Below are 22,545 nucleotides of genomic sequence, written 5' to 3' on the forward strand. Positions count from 1 at the left end.
GTGGGCTCGATCCCTGGCCTTGCTCAGTGGGTTGAGGACCTGGCGTTGCAGTGAGCTGTGGTGTAGGTCTCAGATGGTGCAGCTCGGATCCTGTGTTGCTGTGGCTGTGGCTGTGGCTGTGGCATAGGCTGGAAGTTGTAGCTCCAGTTTGACCCCTAGTCAGGGAACCTCCATATGCCATGGGTTCGGCCCTAAAAGGCAAAAAAATAAATACATACATATGTAAATAAATACAAAATTAAATTATTAAATTTAAAAAAAGATTTTCAAAACATGAACACACTGGATCACTGGTTCTCTTAGGTCCTAAAAATACAAATTTAGCATGTTCAACTCATACACTTCTCAGTTCATGGTTTCCTATTCCCACTGTCTCAGGCCTTGCAAGAGAATGTAATAATTGAGGGGCAGGGGGCGAGTATTTCAGGTAAATTAGTAACAGCCCCACAGTCTTAAGATTAGTGTTTTATTACTTCTAGAGAAACACAGAGGGCTACAGAAGCAGGCCTGCTAGCACAAACAGATAAATGACAGACAAAGGGAAAAAAAATATTTTCCCACATTTTAACAGTATACCTAAAGGAAATTAATGAGATATTCTGAATGAAGGCTAAATAAATATAATGCTTTTCTGTAAAGGAAGAATAATTTCTAGAAAATAGTCAAAAAAACTTTCAAGTAACTGTATTTTAAAGTAACTTATAACAAGAGAATATTTCTGAATAATATATTTCGATGCTTTAAAAAACTGATTCTTCCTTCACTATTACCTATTTTGCTTATATCAATTATCTGAGTCAAGAACAAAAAAAGCTTCAGAGTACACAGATGACCTTGCTTTAGTTTTTTTTAAATTCACGTACTGAGGATGCTCAGTAAAATCAAACTGGAGACGGATCACTCAAGAAAAACACTATTAAGAGGTAATGTTAAGCCAAGAAAAATGTATCATTTCGTACATATTGAAAATTCTGAAGTCAAATATCCTTAGTAAACACTGAATCTTATGGCTTGGTTATAAGCAAATTTGAGCTATTAGTGACATAAGGATTAAATCAGTGGCTATTTGATTTTTCATGGGAATTTACGGGTGTTACTCCATGCTTGTAGGCTTCTTTACAAAATTACAAGATAACTTTTCTCTGGAAAGAATACTCTATGGTTAACAGTATCTCAGAATCCGGCTTAGCTTTCGAAATGAACCAAATCATAGTATTTTGAGTAGTACGGATATAAAGAACAAGCAGGATTGAACTGCCCACTATTGATTTTTTTCAATATTTACTTTGTTAGAACCTGACACTGCAGGTCATCTCACCAAAATCAGCAGCAGAAGCTGCAACTTGCGGCAACTCAGATCAAAAGGAAAAAACAAAACGAGGGGGAAAAAAATCCTCTACACATCACTCTGCTTATTTAAATTTAATTTTCTAAATCAAAATAAGCAGTGACACTCCTTCACTGTATTTTAGGATACATTTCTAACAAGGAAAATTTAACATTAAATGCAATAAAGGAAGCCAAAAATCACAAAGTTTTCACAACTACAATAATTTTAAAAAGAACATTTGGGGAGAAAAATTCATCATGACTTAGTCCTGAATACAAAAAGAGAACATGGAGAAATTAAAATGCCTTGGTTGTTATTAATTAGCAATTTTAAATAGCTTACTTAATAGCTAACATTTATATGGAGATGATGGACAAACAATTTAAAATGTAGAATGATAAAAGAATAATCTTAAATTACTCCCCATTTACTGTATTCAATTAGGTTCTGATCCCACAATGCAAGAAAAAAAAATTGTGGCAGAGAGAGGAAAAGGAAGTTATCATGCTTTCCTCTACTTAGATAGTAAAATTTCAAAAGAAATAATGTTACCTAAAAGTAAATCAATAATCGTTCTAACTAGGTGGCCATTTTAGGTCAAAAATTGTATTTCTGAGATCTCATTTTCTTGGCACACAATTACTGTTTACAATTAAGCTAAAAACTTGTTCTGGTATTTTATGACATCAGGAAAATTCTTTCCTCTCCAGGCAGAATGCCAAAAACAACTACAGCTAAATGCCTGGGCCTTCTGCTTCTCAGAGAGACGATTCTGTCCTGTTTAATCTAAACTAGCTTTGCCATGAGAAAGGCAGAAAACTTCTTTTGTTTTCGTGAATAAAACATAAACTATTCAGAATTTGAACTGCCAATGTTGAAATTCTAAACGATGGAAGAATCTCTATTGGTTCTGGCAGAATATTCATTAGAAAACAAAACAGGTTGCATAAGACTTTTGACACAATTTCTTAATGGGTATGAGAATGTAAGGTTTCTTTTCAAATAAACCATGTTAACATTATAAATCTAATGGCAATATATATCACAAAATGTCAAAATCTGAAAAAGGGCAAACAAGCACATTTCATTCATAGCTATGTAACATTCATTCATATAATTAGAGGTGAAATCTTGTTTTTATCCATTATTTGTCTTTCTACTTTTGATATGTCAGAGAATTTAATAACAGAAGGCTGAGAGAGAGAGATCAAGAGCGCCGGAGGCAGAAAGATGTACAGTGAATACTTACCTTCCTCCCCAAACTGATCATATATTTCTCTCTTTTTAGGATCACTCAATACTTCATAAGCTTCTGCGACCTCTTTAAATTTTTCCTCCGCCTGAGGAGATTTGTTCTTGTCCGGATGAAATCTGAGGGCTTGTTTTCGGTAAGCCTTTTTAATATCTTCATCTGAAGCTCCTTTTTCAATTCCCAAAATGCAATAATAGTCTTTCCCCATTTCGAATGCCTTGAAATGAACTTAGATTTCCCTTTGTGACAGAAAACAGCGTCCCCAGTCTCAGCAATACAATGATTCTAAGAAAAAGAAACCCAGCTGGGTATTTTAAAAGTTAAAGCAAATCAGCAATTCAGCTTCGCTGTCTTAAAGCGGCAAGCAGGCAGCGTCTCCGTATTTAATTCCTTCCCCAACAGCTCACTTACAGATAAATATACACTACACGGGAGACGGCCTCCTTCTAGATCCTCCCATTTTCACTACGTGTCTCTGTACTTTCTAGAACAGCAAATGCTACAGGACGTCACTTCCCCAGCTGCCTCTAGTCAAAGTACTGGGCTAGGTTTTCTCCTCCTCCACGATTAACTATTCATTTTCCTTCTGGCTCTACCATTTTTATTTCCTTTTTAGGAAGCCCAGCGGAATAAGACACCAATATTTCAGCATTTATTTATTCCATTCTAGGTGACAAAGCAACAAAAAAATCATTATAGCTGTTAAGTATCTTAACATTACAATGTTAAAATTACTATACAATAGAAGTACCTTGAACTTATTTTAGGTATTTTAATTTCAAGTTATTCAAATGTAAGACAGACAATACTAAAATATGGTTTAAAACTGTCAAATAATTTGTGTCATTTTCAAACTTCCTAGGGTCTGCTAATCAAAAATGTCAGAAATTTCACATTGTAAAAGGCTATAGATTATAAACATAAAAAGCAAAAATTTTAAATAAGGACTTAAATGTGATTGTAGCTGATGATCTTAACTAGTTTTTTTGTAGTATACAAGAGTTAATAGTTCAGGCAAACTAATGCTTGTGAAAGCTTCATACCTAATTTTAGTTACTTCAACTAAAACAGAATGAGATCTGCCCTCCCCATTCCTAGGGTCACCGTAAGAATTTTTATGCTGCTTCAGTAAAGCTAGAAGACAGGTTGCAGACAGTCAAAACTCTTAACTGGATCAGTTTAAAATCTGGATATGCTATTTATGAGGCAGTAATATGAGAAATATTTTTCCTTGAAAAACACATTTTCCCTTATTATAAATATAATTACTCATTAAGATTTTGGAAAACACAAAAAGAAAAAAGAATAAAATGAAAACTTTCCTATCATACCGTTTTAGGTAAACCCTGCCGAATGTTAGTATATTTCCTTCTAATCCCTTTTTTCTGTAACTATTCATGGTGATTTTTGTCGTTTTGTATTTGTTTTTTTTATTAACAAAGTTTATGTCATAAATCATTTATATACTCTTTTGATGCCTGCTTTTTAAAATATAAATGTTGGGCATTTATAAGAAATATTTTCAATGTCTGTAACTCATCTTTTATCTCCTATTTGGTTTCATTATCTTTTCAGAAATGTTCCCAGTTCTAATATGATATTGGAAAGATGAAGTACTAAGATGTCAAAAGAACTGCACAGAGCATTATACATAAATATCTTCTCTGTAAAATTAAAAGACAAAAGAACATTTATCAGAAAAAGTAAACATACATATACATATAGAGTATAGTGGAAAGGTAATGATCACAGGTTAATCTTTAAAGATACGAGAACACCTACTCTATAGACCAAGCAGCTTTACATTAGTGATTCAGCAATTCTTTCATAATATTTACTTTTGTGCATTTTGACAGCTAGGATTTGCTCTTTCTCAAAACTCTCTACTTTCAAAACACCTTGGTATAAAAATAAATAATATCTATCCAGCCTACTTAAAAGTTACAGAGGTTTGTCAGCTATTCAGCAAAAATTTTAGTCCCACCAAGGAATACTCAATGTCAAAAGATAAACTTTCAAATTGAAAAACCTTACGGAAAAATGCTAATATCCAAAATCACCATAAGATGCCTACTTTTTTTTTTTAAAGCATATTGCAAGTTGGAATCCATTGCAAGGATCAATATTGAGAGTAGAGTAAAAATATAATAAAGATAATCTATTCTGGAATTAATTTCCAAGACAGTTCCTTTAAATATTCATTATTGAAGAACACTGGTATTACTGTCTATGAAAAGTCTGAATTGTTCTGGTGGGTAATGTTGAGAATTTTTTAAAAAGTAGATTCTTATCTGATTCAGTCATTTTCAGAGAGGTAGAAATATTGTCACGAGTGGACATTTAATGATTTTGTAAGTTCCCAGGCTAGGGGACCAATCAGAGCTGCAGCTGCTAGCCTGCGCCAGAGCAACGGGGGATCCGAGGCATGTCTGTGACCTACACCGCAGCTCACGGCAATGCTGGATCTTTAACCCACTGACCAAGGCCAGAAATCGAACCTTCATCCTCATCAACACTAGTCAGGTTTGTAACCCACTGAGCCACAACAGAAACTCCAACATATTAAATCATGTTAGAACCCAAAGACTAGATCTTTCTTTCACATTCTGATAAATGTACTACATAGTAACAATCGGAAAGAAATCTAGCTCTTCACACAGAAGGGTGATTTCATATTTTTTCAAATATCATAATCACAAAAAATAGTTATAGTAGTAAAATTGTAATACAAGAATTCACCTCAACTTGGAAGTTAATAAGGAACCAGTTATAATTTTAAGTCTTTAAATAGTAAAACAATCTAGCTAGATTTTGGTAAGATGAGCAGTGTAAATAATTCAAACATTTGGAAGTTATTAAAAATGACTGGAAGCACTGTAAATATCATACCTAGAAGTTTGTCCTTAGAAAATAATTCAAGGGGAAAAATTACATATTCGAACATACTCATTGCAATTAGATACAATAGGATAATGAATCAATGTGATCATTATTAAACTACATAGTACTTGAGAGACATTATACTCCTATATTTACTTTTTCAGACTGAGTTGTCTCCTCTACCACTTATAGGAGTTGAAAATCCATTACACAATCACTTTACATTGAACTTTCTTCATCCAAGTTTGTTTGAGATGAATGCGGGGTTTTGTTTTTGTTTTTGTTTACGGGGAGGGGAAGGGTGTCCGCAAGAGCAATTGTCACCCCTGTAACAATTTTGACAGGAGCTCCTGCTGTGGCACAATGGGATAGGAGACTTCTCTGAAGGGACCCAGGATGCAGATTCAATCACCAGCCAAGCAGTGGGTTAAAGATCCTGCGTTGCCACTGCTGCAGCATAGGTCACAACTGCGGCTTGAATCTGATCCCTGGCGTGGGAACTCCATCTGCCATGGGGCAGCCAAAAAAGAAAAAAAATAATAAAATAATTATCATGACCAAAATAGTGTGTGGAAAGAGAAAAGTAATGGCAACCTGTAGGGAAAATGGAGCAGAGAAGAGATGTAAATGAATACTGTTTTTAAAAGTAAAAATAAAAACACTGTTTAGAAATCATGTAAATCACTGCTTAGTTGATTTATAGGTATGTGCATGTGTGGCAGAAATTTTGAAGGGAACAAGAACTAACTTGAGTTAGGAACATGTACTTTTTCTTCTTAAACTTTACCACTGCTGTATTTTCAAAAAAGATATGAAATTAATGTTTGTTTTTTTTATTTTTACTTTACTACTCAAATATTGATGAGATTATTCCATGAAAACACAATTCTCTTCCCTTTATTAAAATAAAATTGCATAGAGTCAGAGTCTTCTTTTTGCTTTTTAGGGTTGTAAATGGAGCTTCCCAGGCTAGGGGTCGAATCAAGCCACATCTGCGAGCTACACCACAGCTCACAGCAATGCCAGATCCTTAACCCACTGAGCAAGGCCAGGGATCGAACTGCAACCTCATGATTACTAGTCGGATTGGTTTCCCCTGTGCCACAACAGGAACTCCTACAAGGTCTCATTCTCATGCTGGAGTAGAGGTTGTTCATCTCGAACTGAAGGACAAGTTACAATGCACTTTAAAGAAATGATTTTGTTTCAACCAAATCATAAAACTCTATTATTTCTTTCATCGAAGTTAACAGCACCAAAGCTTTTGTGCTGAATAATATATTTGAGGGAAGTATGGCATTTTATTTTAGGGAGCCATAAGCCAGAATTAAGTAAATATTCTAATGACATTACAATTTGTTTTTGATAACTTTAATAAAGTTTCTTTATTTGGAATATTATACTTCAATAATAAGTACAGAGAAATTATTTTTATAGAAGCATGAATCCTTTTTGATTTTATAATCAGTTTAAATATTAAATGTTTAGATAATAGGAGCTGAGGATATTATTTTAACTACAAAAAAAATCCTAAAAATACATAACTAATCATTTCAACTAATACCATCTTCAGCTTCCATGTAGCTTTATTCAGAGACAATAGAGGATTGAAGAATATTTTATTTCTTCAATTCACATTTCTCAGTTTATAATAAATTAGTACAGAAAAAGACAGCATGGCTTCTAGAGTCTAATCACTGAAATAATTTTTTTTTTTTTTTTGCTTTTTAGGGCCACTTCTGTGGCATATGGAGGTTCCCAGACTAAGGGTCTAACTAGAGCTGTAGCCACCAGCCTACACCACAGCCACGGCAATGCCAGATCTGAGCCGTGTCTGTGACCTATACCACAGCTCACAACAACACCGGATCCTTAACCCACTGAGCGAGGCCAGGGATGAACCCGCAACCTCATGGTTCATAGTTGGATTGGCTTCCACTGCGCTACAATGGGAGCTCCTCACTGAAATAATTTGAAGACAAGTGATTTTTTTTTTTTTTTTCTTTTTAGGGCCGCACCCATGGCATATGGAAGTTCCCAGGCTAGGGGTCAAACTAGAGCTACAGCTGCTGGCCTACACCACAGCTTATGGCAACATCAGATCCCCGACCTACTGAACAAGGCCAGGGATCAAACCTGCATCCTCGTGGATACTCGTCAGATATCCACTGCACCACAACGGGAACTCCAGACAAATGATTTCTTAAAGTTTACCAATGTTCCTACAGAAAATTTTTTCTGTCAATTTTTATTTTTTGGCCGCCCAGAGGCATATGGAGTTCCTGGGCCAGGGATCACATCTGAGCCACAGTTGCCACCTAAGCTGCAGCTGCAACACTGGATCCTTAACCCTCTGTGCCAGGCTAGGGATCAATCCTGTGTCCCAGCACTACCAAGATGCCACTGATCCATTGTGCCACATCGGGAACACCAATATTTCTTAATCGGGTACATTTAGACCTGAAATTTCTCATCTAGTATTAATATTAGTAAATTATTATTTCCATCCCCTGATACTTCTTATCAAAGAAGAAGCAGAGGGAGGCTCTTTTATACCTTGTTAACGGGGCTTGTGATAATTGAATAGTTGTTATAAAACTTGCTAAGGTATATTTAGCACCAGGGAATATGGATGGTGTGGTGGTTAAAAGCACAGAATTTGCAGCCAGACTGCCTGTATTAGAATCCTGGCAGCAGCACTTACTAGTTGTGTAGCTTGGGACTTAACCTCTCAGCCTCAGTTTCCTCACCTGTCAAATGGGATTAACATTAATACCAACCTCATAGGGTTGTTGTGAGGATTAAATGAGATAAATGTGTGATGCACTTAAATGTGATTGGCACATAGTGAGGTCTATGCAAGTGTTAAGTTACTATTATGATGCCAAAGAACTCATCATATGAACTAGAATTTTCTCCTAGAAAAAAAAGATTATCACACCAAGTATAACAAAACTCCCTTATTTACAAACATACACATCCACTCACACAAAACTGTCCAACCAAAAAGAAATGGCTTTTCCCAAATATTCCAGTTAATATTTGCTACTTAATCATTTTGACTGTTAAAATTTACAATCATTAAAACTTAATATAGGTAGCATTCACTATATTCAAATACACTGTATTTCAAATGTAATAATCACGATAGTATGGTATTGGTAAAAGAACAATAGATCAGAAAAGGCAAATAGATCAATGAAACAGAATAGGGAGCCCAGAAATAGACTCATATAAATACAGTCAACTGATCTTTGACAAAGGGACAAAGGCAATAGAAAAAAAAATTTGTTCCAAATAGTGTTTGAACATCCACTTGCAAAGAAATCAATCTAGATACAGAATTTACACTCTTCATAAAAATTAACTCAAAGTGGATTGCAGACCAGATGGCAAAGTGATAAAACTCCTAGAATATAGGAAAAAATCTAGATGACCTTGGGTTTGGCAATATTTTTTTTTTTTCATTTCTGGCCACACCTGTGGCATATGGAAGTTCCCAGGCCAGGGATCAAATCCAAACCGTATCCGTGACCTACATCATAGCTTCAGCAATTTTGGATCCTTAACCCACTGCACTGGGCCAGGGATCAAACTGGCAATGCCACAGAGACAAGCCAGATTATTAGCCCACTACGCCAAAGTGGGAACTCCAATAATTTTTAAATGTAATACCAAAGGTACAATTCATGAAAGAACAAATTGATAGGGCGGACTTCATTAAACTTACGATTTTCTGGAGTTCCCATTATAGCTCAGCAGGTTACAAACCCTTGACTAGTATCCATGAGGATTCGGGTTTGATCCCAGTCTTTGCTCAGGGGGTTAAAAGGGTCCAGTGTTGCCATGAGCTGTGGTGTAGGTCATAGTCATCACTTGGATCCCATTTTGCTGTGGTGTAGGCTGGCAGCTGCAGCTCCAATTTGACCCCTAGCCTGGGAACTTCCATATGCTGCAGGTTTGGCCCTAAAAAACAAACCAAAAAAAATGTACAATTTTTTTGAGTTCACATTGTGGTGCAACAGGATCAGCAGCATCTCTGTAGCACCAGGACACAGGTTTGATCCCCACCTGGCATAGGGTTAAAGGATCCAGTGTTAGGGGATCCAGCATTGTGGAGCTGCGATGCAGTTCACAACTGCAGCTGGGATCTGATCTCTGGCCCAGGAATGACATATGCCGGGAGGCAGCCAAAAAAGAAAAACAAAACAAAATTACAATTTCTGCTGAGAAATACACTGTCGAGAGAATGAAAAGAGACGCCAAAGACTGAGAGAAAATATTTCAAAAGATATGTCTGGTAAAGGACTGTTCTCCAAAATACATAAAGTACTCAAAACTCAACTGTAAGAAAACAACTCAGTTTAAAAATAGGCCAAAAAAGAGGCGGGGGGGGGGGGGGGGGGCAAAGACCTTAACAGATACCGCACCAAAGATATATAGATGGCAAAAAAGCATATGAAAAGATGCTCCATGTTGTACACCATCAGGGAAATGCAAATTAAAGCAATAAGATAGCACAATACACCTATTAGAAAGATCAATATCCAGAACCAAGGCAATGTGAAATGCTGGTATAGAACAGCAGGAACTCTCACTGCTGGTAGGAATGTCTTCTACCTTGGGAGATAGTTTGGTGGTTTCTTACAAAATTAACATACACTTATCACGCGATCCAGCATTGTGCTCCTTGGTATTTACTTAAGAGTTGAAAACCAATGTCCAGGAGTTCGCATCGTGGCTCAGTGGAAAGGAATCTGACTAGCACCCATGAGGACACAGGTTTGATCTCTGGCCTCACTCAGTGGGTTAAAGGATATGGCTTTGCTGTGAGCTGTGGTGTAAGTTGCAGACATGGCTCAGATCTGGCATTGCTGTGGCTGTGGTGTAGGCCAGTGGCTATAGCTCCAATTCGACCCCTAGCCTGGGAACCTCTATACGCGGCGGGTGCAGCCCTAAGACAAAAAGAAAAGAAAAGAAAGGACACCAATGTCCACATAAAACCCTGCACATGTTTATAGCAGTTTTATTCATAACTGCCAAAATTTGGAAGCAATCAAAATGTCCTTCAGTAGGTGAATGGATAAACTGTGGTAAAATCCCATCCAGACAATGGAATATTATTCAGCACTAAAAAGAAATGAGCTGTCAAGCCATTTAAAAAAAAAAAAACAACATGGAGGAAACAAACCACATTGTGAAGAGAAGTCAGTCTGAAAAGGCTACATACTATACAACAGTGGTTGCCAGGGGTTAGTAGAAAGGGGAGGATAAATAGGTGGAGTACAGAGGATTTTTAGGTAGTGAAACTACTCAGAATGATAGTGAATGGTGAACACATGTCATTGTACATTTGTCCAAATTCACAGAATGTACACAACCAAGAATGAACCCTAATGGAAATTATGCACTTTGGGTGATAATTATATATTAATATAAGTTCATCAGTTAAAAACAAATGTTCCATCTAGTGGGAGATGTTAATAATGGCAGTGGGATGGGGGCTATGAATACGTGAAGGCAGGGGGTATATGGGAAATCTGTACCTTCCTCTCAATTATGCTGTGAACCTAAAATTATGCACTTAAAAAGAAAATAAAGCCTGGAGTTCTCTTCGTGCTCAGCGGTTAACGAACCTGGCTAGGATCCATGCAGATACAGGTTCAATCCCTGGCCTTGCTCAGTGGGTTAAGGAGATGGTGTTGCTGTGAGCTGTGTTGTAGGTTGTAGACACGGCTTGGATCCCACGTTGCTATGGCTGTAGTGTAGGCTGGCAGCTGCAGCTCCTATTCAACCCCTAGCCTGGAAATTTCCACATGGCTCGGGTGCTGCCCTAAAGTAGCAAAATAAGTAAATAAATAAATAAAGACTTTTAACAATTTAAAAATAAATAGATAAGGAATTCCCTAGTAGCTCAGCAGCTTAAGGATCCAGTGTTGTCATTGCTGCTGTGGCTTGGATTCAATTCCTGGCCCAGGAACTTCTGCATGCCACAGGTGTGGCCAAAAAAAGGGATAAAAATTTCAACGTTTATATTTGTTAATACATATCTTTGATTTTAAAGTCAGAAGATCTTTCCAGACTAATGTCTGTTGATATTTCATATAGTTCAGTCACACTATATTACTTGAAAGATGCCTAGGGAAAACCGTTATTTATCATTGACTCTTTAATTCCTATTAGTGGACTAACATGAAGGGGCTACAAATGTCTAAAGAATAAATTAAATAATAAATAAAGAGAGTTCCTGTCATGGCTCAGCAGAAATGAATCTGAATAGTAACCATGGGTCACAGGTTCGATCCCTAGCCTCCATCAGTGGGTTAAGTAAGGATCCAGTGGTGCTTCGAGCTGTGGTGCAGGTCACAGACACAGCTCAGATCTGGCGTTACTGTGGCTGTGGTGTAGCCAGCAGCTATAGCTCCCATTGGACCCCTAGCCTGGGAACTTCCATATGCCATGGGTGTGGCCCTAAAATGACAAATAAATAAATAAAGACCTAAGAATTTGAATGATTAGTTCCTAATTTCAGCTCTGCCATTTAATAGGTCATTTAGGCAAATCATTTAATTTCTCAGAATTCCTAACTCACAAAGGTTACTGTGAGAATCATATAATATTCGTGAAAGCACTAAAATTTATATAATGACATATAAGTATAAATTATTTTCATTGTTTTAAGCTATTCAAAATATTTTGCTACCACTTGGAGGTCTACTGACCAATCTCCTTGCCAAGTTCCTTTTTCAGACCTTTATTTCTGAATTTTAGCCTCTTCATGTTTAAAAAAATAACTGTCCAATGTCTTCCCCATAATAATAAATTTGTGAATTTCTTTACAGTTTATCGCACTTCTGTACTTCCGTATGTGCATGTATATATGTATACGTATTATTTATCTCAGACATGGATCCTGCATTGCTGTGGCTGTAGCATAGGCCTGCAGCTACAACTCTGATTCAACGCCTAGCCTGGAAACTTCCACATGCCATGCGTGTGACCCTAAAATGACAAAAAAGAAAAAGAAAAGTAAATAAACGGGAAAGAAATTCTTAATGACTTCCTTGATTCTATTATCAAAAAGAGATGTATTCAGGCCTTTTCCCCATATACAAATATGTACACATTCCTTTAAATCTATAGCTAACAATCAAATTAAATAGTTTGATACAAAGACAGTAAACAATTAAAAGCCAAATAAGTGTTATGTAACTATTATAGGATCTGGTGTGGCCCTGAGTTGTGGTGTAGGTAGCAGATGCGGGTTGGATCCCACATTACTATGGCTATGATGTAGGCCGGCAGCTGTAGCTCTGATTTGACTTTTAGCCCAGGAACTTCCATATGCCATAAGTGCATCCCTAAAAAGAAAAATAACAATAATAATAATAATAATAATTTTATAAAAATTACTAGAGTTATCTGGAGACACAAAGGTGTTAAAAAACATTTTAGGCCTTTTTAAAAAGTGTTTCTTGGAGTTCTCGCTGTGGCACAATGGGATTGGCGGTATCTCTGCAGCACTAGGTTATAGGTTCCATGCCTGGCCTAGCACAGTGGGTTAAAGGATCTGGCATTGCCACAGTTGTGGCATAGGTTGCAACCATGGCTTAGATCTGATCCTTGGCCTGGGAACTCCATATGCCATGAGACAACTGAAAAAGAAAAAGTAAAAAAGCATTTCCTAGAGTTCCCGTGGTGGCTCAGCAGAATCGAATCTGACTAGTATTCATGAGGATGCAAGTTCAATCCCTGGCCTCACTCACTTGATTAAGATCTGGTGTTGCTTGTGAGCTGTGGTGTAGGTTGCAGACGTGGCTCACATCTGCACGTTGTGGTTGTGGCGTGGCCAGCGGCTGAAGCTCTGATTCAACCCCTAGGCTGGAAACCTCCATATACCATGGATGAAGCCCTGAAAGAAAAAAAAAAGACAAAAAGCATTTCCTTTTTGGGGAGTGTAGAACTAATTTTATTCTGGGGTATATTAAAGTGTCTCCTAATAAAATAGTCCAATAATAATTTTCCCTTCTTTCTCACCCTCTTTCACAAGAAGTCACTGTAAAGCTTAGCAGAGGACTAGTGAATATACAGTCAGCTAATTTCATATTTTCCTAACATTTTAAAATTAGCTAAAATAAAGTGTACTATACAATATTGTTTAATATTGAAAGCCAAAAGAAACTAGAATTTCTAGGTCATTTTAAATGGAATCTTGTAAATTGGTATCTGATTATGTTGAACGATTACATAATTTAGAGCAGTGCTGTCCAACAGTGAACTAAAAATAAGGCAACTACAAATGCAAGCCACGTATGAAATTTAAACATTTTTAGAATCCACGCTTTTTTTTTTTCTTTTTTTGGTCGAACTCACGGCATTAGAAGTTTTCAGGCCCAGGATCAAATCCATGACTCCCCAGCGATTTAAGCCGCTGCAGAGACAAGGCTAGGACCTTAACCTGCTGCACCACAGTGGGAACTCCTAGAATCCACATTTTAATAAAAGTAAGAAATATGTGAAATTTTAATAAAGTATTTTATTTAATTCAATAAGTCTAAGATGTTATATACTGCAACATTTAATCAGTTTAAAAATTACCAATAAAATGTTCAAGGGTTCTTTTTTTTTTTGTACTAAGTTTTCAGAATCCAGTGTGAATTTACACTTATACAACATCTCAATTCCGATAGCTACATTTCAGGTACTTAGCTTTATGTGGCTAAGTGCCTGAAACTAGACAGTGTATTAGACAGCGAGTGTAGATCTAGAAGTTCCTTCTAATTACCAGGGCTATGATTCAACTTTTCAGAAACCTTAACCTATAAACCTAAGTTATCATACATACACATCTCTGACATGTATATTTAGGAAAAACAAAATCTTAACAGATGTACACTAAAGAAAAGTTCATTTTTACTTATAAAATAGTATTCCAGTGCTGGTTTCAGCTGTGTACATAAGTGGAATAATACAGAGAAGATTAGCGTGGCCTCTGTGCAAGGATGACATGCAAATTCATGAAGCTTTTTACATTTTAAAACAGGATAGGAATTCCCTTGTAGCACAGTGAGTTAGGGATTTGGGGTTGTTACTGCAGTGGCTTTGGTCACTTCAGTGGCTCAGGTTCAGTCCCTGGCTCAGGAACATCTGCATGTCACAGGCGCAGCGAAAAATAAAAACAAAAATGTAAAAAATAAAATTAAAGAAAGATAAATATGTGGAGTGATGGATGTGTCAATTAGAGGGGAGGAATACTTTCACAGTGTATACATATATCAAATTATCATAATGTGCACTTGAAATATAGCATTTTCAATTATACCTCAAAGTTGAAAGATAAAACATTCTATTTTTTCATCTGCCAAATAAAGGACTTTTTCAAAGCAATACTTTACTTTTAGAGTAGTGGGGATGGTGCTATTTACATATGCTCACTCAGTGTATGTTTTCACAATGATGAAAGTAAAAGCAACACTAGGAAATGAGGAATTTGTGTGATTTTTCACTTTGTTTTTTCCTTAAGTTTCTCCTCTCACAAGTAGCCAGGGAAGGCATCAGAATCACCTGGAAAACTTAATTACTTGATGGGAGCAGTCTGAGGCCAAAGTGAAAACATCTCCTCAAAGTAAGAAAAGTAGTAGAGAGAAAATAGAGGCAAGACAGGAAAGGAGAGGCTAACCTGCTGTTTCACCAGAACTCTTGCTTTTAGCCAAGACTGCAATAAACTGATTATCTAGCAAGTTCGTTCAGCTCGCCAACTGTTTACAACTCAATAAAATGATTTTTTAAATTTTTAAATTTTTTAAATTTTATGTCCACACCCGTAGCGTATAGAAGTTCCCAGGCGAAGGATTAAATCCAAGCCACAGCCACAACCTACACCACAGATGTAGCTATTCTGGATAGCTTAACCCACTGCACTGGGCTGGGGATGGAACCCATGCCTCCAGCAGCAACCTAAGGCACTGCAGTTGGATTCTTTTCTTTAGCAAATGGAAGTTCCTGGGACAGGGGTCAAATCAGAGCTGCAGCTGAGGCATATGCCACCAACAAAGCAATACCGGGTCAAAGATGCATCCAGGACCTACAGCCACAGCTTGCAGCAATGCTAGATCCTTAAGCCACTAAGCAAGGCCGAGGATCAAACCCATGTTTTCACAGAGACAATATCAGGCCCTTAACTCACTGAGCCACTATGGGAACTCCTGCAGTTGGATTCTTAGCCCACTATACCACAGTGGGAATGCCTGAGAATACAAGTAGGGTATTTGACACAAAATGGTGATAATTTGATATAGCAGTTATGGGAGCTAGGAAGGAAACTGATCAGAAACAAGTAAAGGATTACTTTAAACCTAAACCTCACAGAGAACCCAGCCAAAACCAGAATCCACAATATGATGAATCAATATTCATTTCATTCACTTCTTCATGAACATTTTGTTACAGATCTTCTGTGTGCCAAGGCACCTGTCTAGGTACTGAAGAGACAGTATGGACAAAAATTCCTGTTTCATGGCTTTACATTCTAATGGAGAAGATATAATTTTTTTAAATTTAATAATTAATGGAGCTCCCGTTGTGGCTCAGCAGTTAACGAACCCAACTAGTATCCATGAGGATGCAGGTACGATCCCAGGCCTTGCTCAGCGGGGTGGGGATCTGGCGTTGCTGTGAGCTGTGGTGTAGGTCACAGACACGGCTCAGATCCTGTGTTGCTGCGGCTGTGGTGTAGGCTGACAGCTGTGGCTCCAATTTGACCCCTTGCCCAGGAACCTCCATATGCCACAGGTGCGGCCCTAAAAAAGACAAAAGACAAAAAAAATAAATTAAATTAAAATTTAGTAATTAAAAACACTTTGGAGTTCCCTTGTGACCTAGTGGTTAAAGGATATGGCATTGTCTCTGCTGTGGCTTGGGTCACTGCTGTGACACAGGTTGGATCCCTCGCCCAAGAACTTTTGCAAGCAGTAGGCATAGCCAAAGTAAATAAATAAAAATATTTTTTAAAATGCTATATGGAATGTTGGATGGTGGTAGGTACTAAGAAAAATAAAGTAGGAAAAGGAAATAAGGGAAATAAAATTTTAGATGGGGTGGCCAGAAATGGCTTCGCAGACAAAACTACATTTGTATTATGACCTGAAAGACCAAAGAGGAAAAGCTCCATGTGTCAGGGTAGAACAAACCAGGTAGAAGGAAACATCAAGTACAAAAGCCTGGAGGTAAAGGAATGCCAGGCATTTTCGAGGTTCAGTCATCTAAGAATGATGGGCCAGGGTGGTGAAGGGGTTGGGAGATGGTCAGAGGAATAGCAGGTGCCTAGATGGTATAGATCCTAGGAGGCCACTAAAGACTTTGCCTCAAATTTAGGGAAGATGAGAAGCCACTGGAGTTTTATGCAGAATGATGATGGGATTACGTTCACTTCTATGTTAAGAATAGAGAAGCATAGTGAGCAAGGATGGAAGATCAATTAGAATGTATTGCAATAATAGTTGGATGGTTTGGACCAGGATGTAGCAGTGAAGGTCCTCTTTTATTTATTGTAGTCAATAGGATTTTCTGATGAATCAGATGTGGGATGTGAGAAAAATCAATAATGACTCCACGGTTTTTCAGTTTCAGCAAACCAAAAGAACAGAACTGCTATTTATTAAAACAGGAAGATAGAAGAGTTGGAAGAGGAAATTGGAGAGTTCAATATTGGACATATTAAGTTTAGGATGCCAGTTAAACTTACAAATGGTAATGTCTAATAGGCAGATGGATATGAGTTTGGTATTCATAGAAGCAGTACAGAGGGAAGATTAAAAAAAAAATTGTAGAGTACAAGTGGTCTTTAAAACCACAAGACGGGAGTTCCCCAGTGGTACAGCAGGTTGGGGATTCAGTGATGTCATTTCTGTGGCTCAGGTCAGGTCAGGTCACTGCCCTGGCACAAGTTTGATCCCTGGCCCTGGAACTGACACATGCCACAGCTGCGGCCCAAAAAACAAAAATAAATAAAACCACAAGACTAAAGGAGATTATACTAGAGTGAATGTAGAAAGAAAAGCACCAAGTAGAGTCCTAAGATTTACAAATACAGTAACTATTTCTAATAAGGTGGGGCCTCTTCCTTATTCTCGGGACATGAAGCTTAATTATTCAAAACCAAGTATGATAACTTGCTAGAGTAAGCCAGTGATTGAGCTCTGGTCAGTACAAGATTAATCTAATTGGTATCCAAGGGAAGAGGATAGTAGAAAGGTTTCCGTGCTTTTAAAGAGAAGAAACTTTTTCTACTTTACAATCATGCATAACACTGGGAAGGTACTGTGGCATAACATTATGCAATCATCAGGGGGGACTAAGCCACATGCCGAAGATGGTGGAAGGCAAAGTTGAAGAAAATATGGATCCCGCATATACTGTTGAGCTGCTAAATCAACCAGCCCTAGAGCCACTCTGTCCCTGGATTTTCTGGTTATATGTAATAAGAGTTTTCATTACTTATAGGCAACAGTATCTGGTTACCATAATCTCATTTTTTTTCTTTTCATGGCCGAACCTGTGGCATATGGAAGTTCCCGGGCTAGCAGTTGAATCAGAGTTGCAGCTGGGGCCACAGCCACAGCAATACCAGATCCGAGCTGTATCTATGACCTACGCTGCAGCTGCAGCAACACCTGATCCTTAACCCCATGAGTGTGGCCAGGGATCGAACCACATCCTCAAGGAGACTGTGTCGGGACCTTAACCTGCTGAGCCCCAACAGGAATTCCTCATTTAATTTTAACAAAGAACAAAATGAGACTCAAAAAAGATTCAACATGGCAAGGTTAAAGAACTTGGTATTTAGGTAGCAAATGATTAATTGAATCTTATTTAACTCCAAAGTCTAATTTAAGTGATTTAGAGTGGATTTGAAGAGTAGACCGTAACTGAAAAATGAAGAGAATGGGAATTGAGAATTCTTGAAGTGACTGGCAAATTAAGACCCGGAAGTAACAGAGATTGAAAGTGTCAAAACACCAGAAAAAGGTTAAAATAATAAAAGGTCTTGAGAAAATATTGAAATTGAAAAGTTTTGTTTGTGTAGTCTGGATGAAGACTAGATGTAGGCAGTAGCTATGAGGAGGGAGAAAACCGCATTTTGAGTGGTCAAGGATTATTAATATTTAGTAGCATCTACTAGATGGCATATTATTTTATGCACTTAGGATACAGTGAGGACTAAAACAGACCCTGTGGATCTCACATTCTTGTTGAAGAAGTGACAACAAACAAGTAAACAACTGGAACTTTGGTAATGTATGAGGTCTGGGGCCAGCAAAACTAGAAGCATGCAGTGGTATTTGATTTTTTGACAAAGTTCTCTGGTGGCTAGAAACTGAGGCCTTTACTCAGAGTTACAAAAAGTATTTTATTCAGGGTTACAAAAAGAAGACAAGAATTGAATGACAATCAGGATGACAATGACTGGCAGTTATGTGATTATTTTCAATAATTTTACATACTCACACTAGGAAATAAATGTTTAAATGAATGAATGATTCGATCATTAAGCTTCTCACATTCTGATTCTTCAATTTATTGCTTAATAAATTACAGACAGTTCTTTTTATAGACTGATGCAAATAACTAGCTGAAAACAAATATATTTGTCTATTTTGTTCACGAATGTATCTCCAACACCTAGAACAAGGTCCAGCATTTTTACTGAAATGAATAAATTAGAATAGTAAGCATCCACTAGTTGTTTGGTATTATATTAATCTCAAAGGTAAATAAGACAGTTCCTAGACTTACAGGGTTACCACTTAAAGGCTCTAACTAAAATAAAATCTCTTGATCTTCAATTATATTAAAGTACAGTTAAAGAAGCAAGGTTGTTAAGAATCTAAAAGTAATACCTGTACTGGATAAAAGGACTTATTGTAGATTTCATGTGCTTTTAAGTGTATAAAATAAACTGCCATTCTATCTTGAAAAATTATTTGTATCATTAGGCACTATAATTAGATCATCTGTTATAAAGAATACTAAAGTCACAGTAATTTCAGATACTTATAAAAATTTTCATTCCTTCTTTTCCTTCCCAAGTCCTTTCAAATACATTTTTTTTTAAAAAATGAAGTGAGAATATCAGTTAATGTGAAGTAACATAAAAGAACAAACAGAAGCAGAAGGCAAATTCCAAAGAGATCACTGCTATAAATAGAGACATGGAAATGTCAGGAGAGAGAAGCAAAGTTCCACTAAAAACAACAACAAAACTGTATGCCAAGTGAGCTTTACATCTCATACCCACCCACCTTCAATTAGGATCATCAGCGAAGATCCTTCATCTTCTAATAATCCATTTCAAAAAGTAAATGTGATTAAAGGCAGATGTCCTGATTACAAATATCAAGATGTTTTTGGTTCTGCACAAGATTTTTCTTCCTCTTGTACCTAAGAAGCAGAAAATCTCCATCTGAAACTTCACCCCATCACTACTGCTTCCAAGAGAAGCTATATCATGAAATGAAGAGCATTGGGTTGTGTAGGAAACTAGTCTTTGCTCTAGTCATGCCATTAATCTTGTCTCTTTGTACAACTGCAAGTTGTTAAAAATAAGCAAAAATCTGATGGAGCATGTGGACTTTTAGTTCTATTTCAGTGGTTCTCAAGTGTGGGCTGTGCTTTAACCTAGGAAGTTTCTAAAAATACAGATATTAGACCAATTAAATCAGAGTTTCTGGAAGTGGTAGTTTTGGCTCAGTCTTCTTTTTTTGTCTTTTTAGGGCTGCACCTGTGGCATCTGGAGGTTCCCAAACTAGGGGCCCAATCAGAGCTGCAGCTGCTGGCCTACACCACAGCTCATAGCAACGCTGGATCCCTAATCCACCGAACAAGGCCAGGGATCAAATCTTTGCCCTCATGGATACTAGCTGGGTTCATTACTGCTGAGCCACGATGGAAATTCCTCAGTTTTCTCTTTAAAAAAGCTCCCTGTAACCAATGCAGACAACCACTGAATTAAGGAAAAGGTCATTGGAATTAGTCTGGTTAAGATTCATGAAAAAAGATGATTTTTTATTTTTCCTTTTTGCTTTTTAGGGCTGCACCTGCAGCACATGGAAGTTCCCAGGCTAGGAGTTGAATTGGAGCTGCACCTGCTGGCCTACACCACAGCAACACCAGATCCTTAACCCACTGAGTGAGGTCAGGGATGGAACCCACATCCTCATGGATACTCGTCAGGTTCTTAGCCCGCTGAGCCACATCAGGAACTCCAAAAGATGATTATTTTATCTGTCTCTACTTGGCTAAAAAAATTTTTTTTGTCTTTTTAGGGCCGCATCCACAGCATATGGAGGTTCCCAGGCTAGGGGTTGAATTGGAGCTGTAGCTGCTGGCCTACACCACAGCCACAGCAACGCCAGATCTGTGCCACATCTGTGACCTACACCACAGTTCATGGCAATGCCGGTTCCTTAACCCACTGAGCGAGGCCATGGATCGAACCTGCATCCTCATGGATACTAGTCAGGTTCGTTGCTGCTGAGCCATGACTGGAACTCCCTACTTGGCTAAAAATGTAATGAAGAAGACAGTGTAACAGAAGTGAAAGGAACTGATGTAATATATGATCCAAAATATATAGGAAAAAATAAACATGCTTTGACCACAAAATAAGGGGAGACTAAGAACAGTATATGAATTTATTTTTGACATTTTGGTTTTGAGGCAACACATAAAATGAGTCTTGGAGGTAGCTGCAGACACAAGTTTGGAAAAACACCTAGGCAGTAAGGAATAAATTATGAAACTAGATATCATATATATTCAGCAGTTTCATTATATATGATATTCTGCAGCATTGTGTATCAGCTTTATTGTAAGTTATTAGAATGCATGCTATAGAATTAGCTAAAATCACTCAAGAACTGAGTTGTAAAGGTTTGAGACAGATGCTTTCAGGTGTTGCAGATTTTCAACCTAGCATCATCCCTAAAATAATGGGAAGCTGGAAGTGTTATGGCTTACTAGCAGGCAGCTATATACTTCTCTCATTGAATACTGATATTCAATTTCCTGTATATTCTGCATTCTACCTCCTATGATCCCAAAGGACAGATGTTGTTTATAGATAAGATGCCAAGAGATGTGTGCAATTAGCTGAACACTCTAGATATACTCAAAGAGATCCTCTGTATGATACAGTAAGGATGTTCCTTCTCTCATTAGATTTGAAGAACCCTGTAAAGTTGGGAATGGCACTTTAGCAAACCCCACCCTTCTGCCCCATATGCCTTCTACCTTCAAAGAAGAGATCCTCAAGGACAGAGAAAATTTATCCCATTTTCACAAAGAAACTCTGCCTCAAGCATTAATTGCTCTAGAAGATTAAACAATAAAGATTTTCCTCAGAATTCTCAGAAGAGTCAAATGTAAAAACTGTTGATATGCTTCTTTGGGCAGATGGGTTATTTTGCAAACAATTAGTACAAACATTATCACAGGTGCTGTGTGGTAATTCAGGGGAAAAAATCAAAATTAATCAACCTTATCCTTGTCTTGAAGAGGCCTACAATTTAGTAAGTAGACTGCAAACATGTAACCCCCCTGAACAACATATTTGAAAAATAACACTAATCATCATCAAATATACAGGAATATATGGATATATACAAACCCACCATAAAGCACTATATACTTTAGTAAGGCATATTACTAATCCATCCAATGCAATTAGCAATACAGAAAAACAAGCTTCTATACTGTTACACAACACATAGGTTCTTTACATTTTGTAAGTAATCTATTTTTATTACCTTACATTAAGAGCTACCTTCCCAGGAAGAATTTTAGCCTAAGTCTTAACAAAAACTGAGGCAAATATTTTTAAAATTCAAGTAAGAAATACTAAATTGTGACCCACACCCTAGAAATTACAAAGAGATACATTTCATTACTTTTTATAAATTCTTTCATTCTTTCAAGTCAGGCTGCCTTGTTCAAATAACAGCCCCTAACATTTACTAACATATTACCTTGGGCTAGTTAGTTAGCTTATTTGTACACCAGCGTATTTAGCATTTATCTCAATAAA

General features: G+C 37.3%; 1 protein-coding gene and 1 pseudogene across 3 annotated transcripts in view; one reads left to right on the forward strand and one right to left on the reverse strand.

The window, feature by feature from the left end:
• DNAJB4 (DnaJ heat shock protein family (Hsp40) member B4) overlaps positions 1 to 22,545 on the reverse strand; it is a 36,746-nt gene that overhangs the window by 8,498 nt on the left and 5,703 nt on the right. Inside the window, exon 1 of one of the 3 annotated variants that reach the window (XM_047794333.1) lies at positions 2,580 to 3,255. The exons of the other annotated variants lie outside the window; for them this stretch is intronic. Within the exon in view, the coding sequence (XP_047650289.1) occupies positions 2,580 to 2,790 (211 nt within the window). The 5' untranslated portion in view covers positions 2,791 to 3,255. Of the gene's footprint in view, positions 1 to 2,579; positions 3,256 to 22,545 lie in introns of those variants that run through there. 3 annotated transcript variants of the gene reach the window in all.
• On the forward strand, positions 14,400 to 14,499 carry LOC125134743 (uncharacterized; annotated as a pseudogene).

The sequence above is a fragment of the Phacochoerus africanus genome, chromosome 8 (assembly GCF_016906955.1).
Source record: "Phacochoerus africanus isolate WHEZ1 chromosome 8, ROS_Pafr_v1, whole genome shotgun sequence".
Taxonomy (NCBI): Eukaryota; Metazoa; Chordata; class Mammalia; order Artiodactyla; family Suidae; genus Phacochoerus; species Phacochoerus africanus.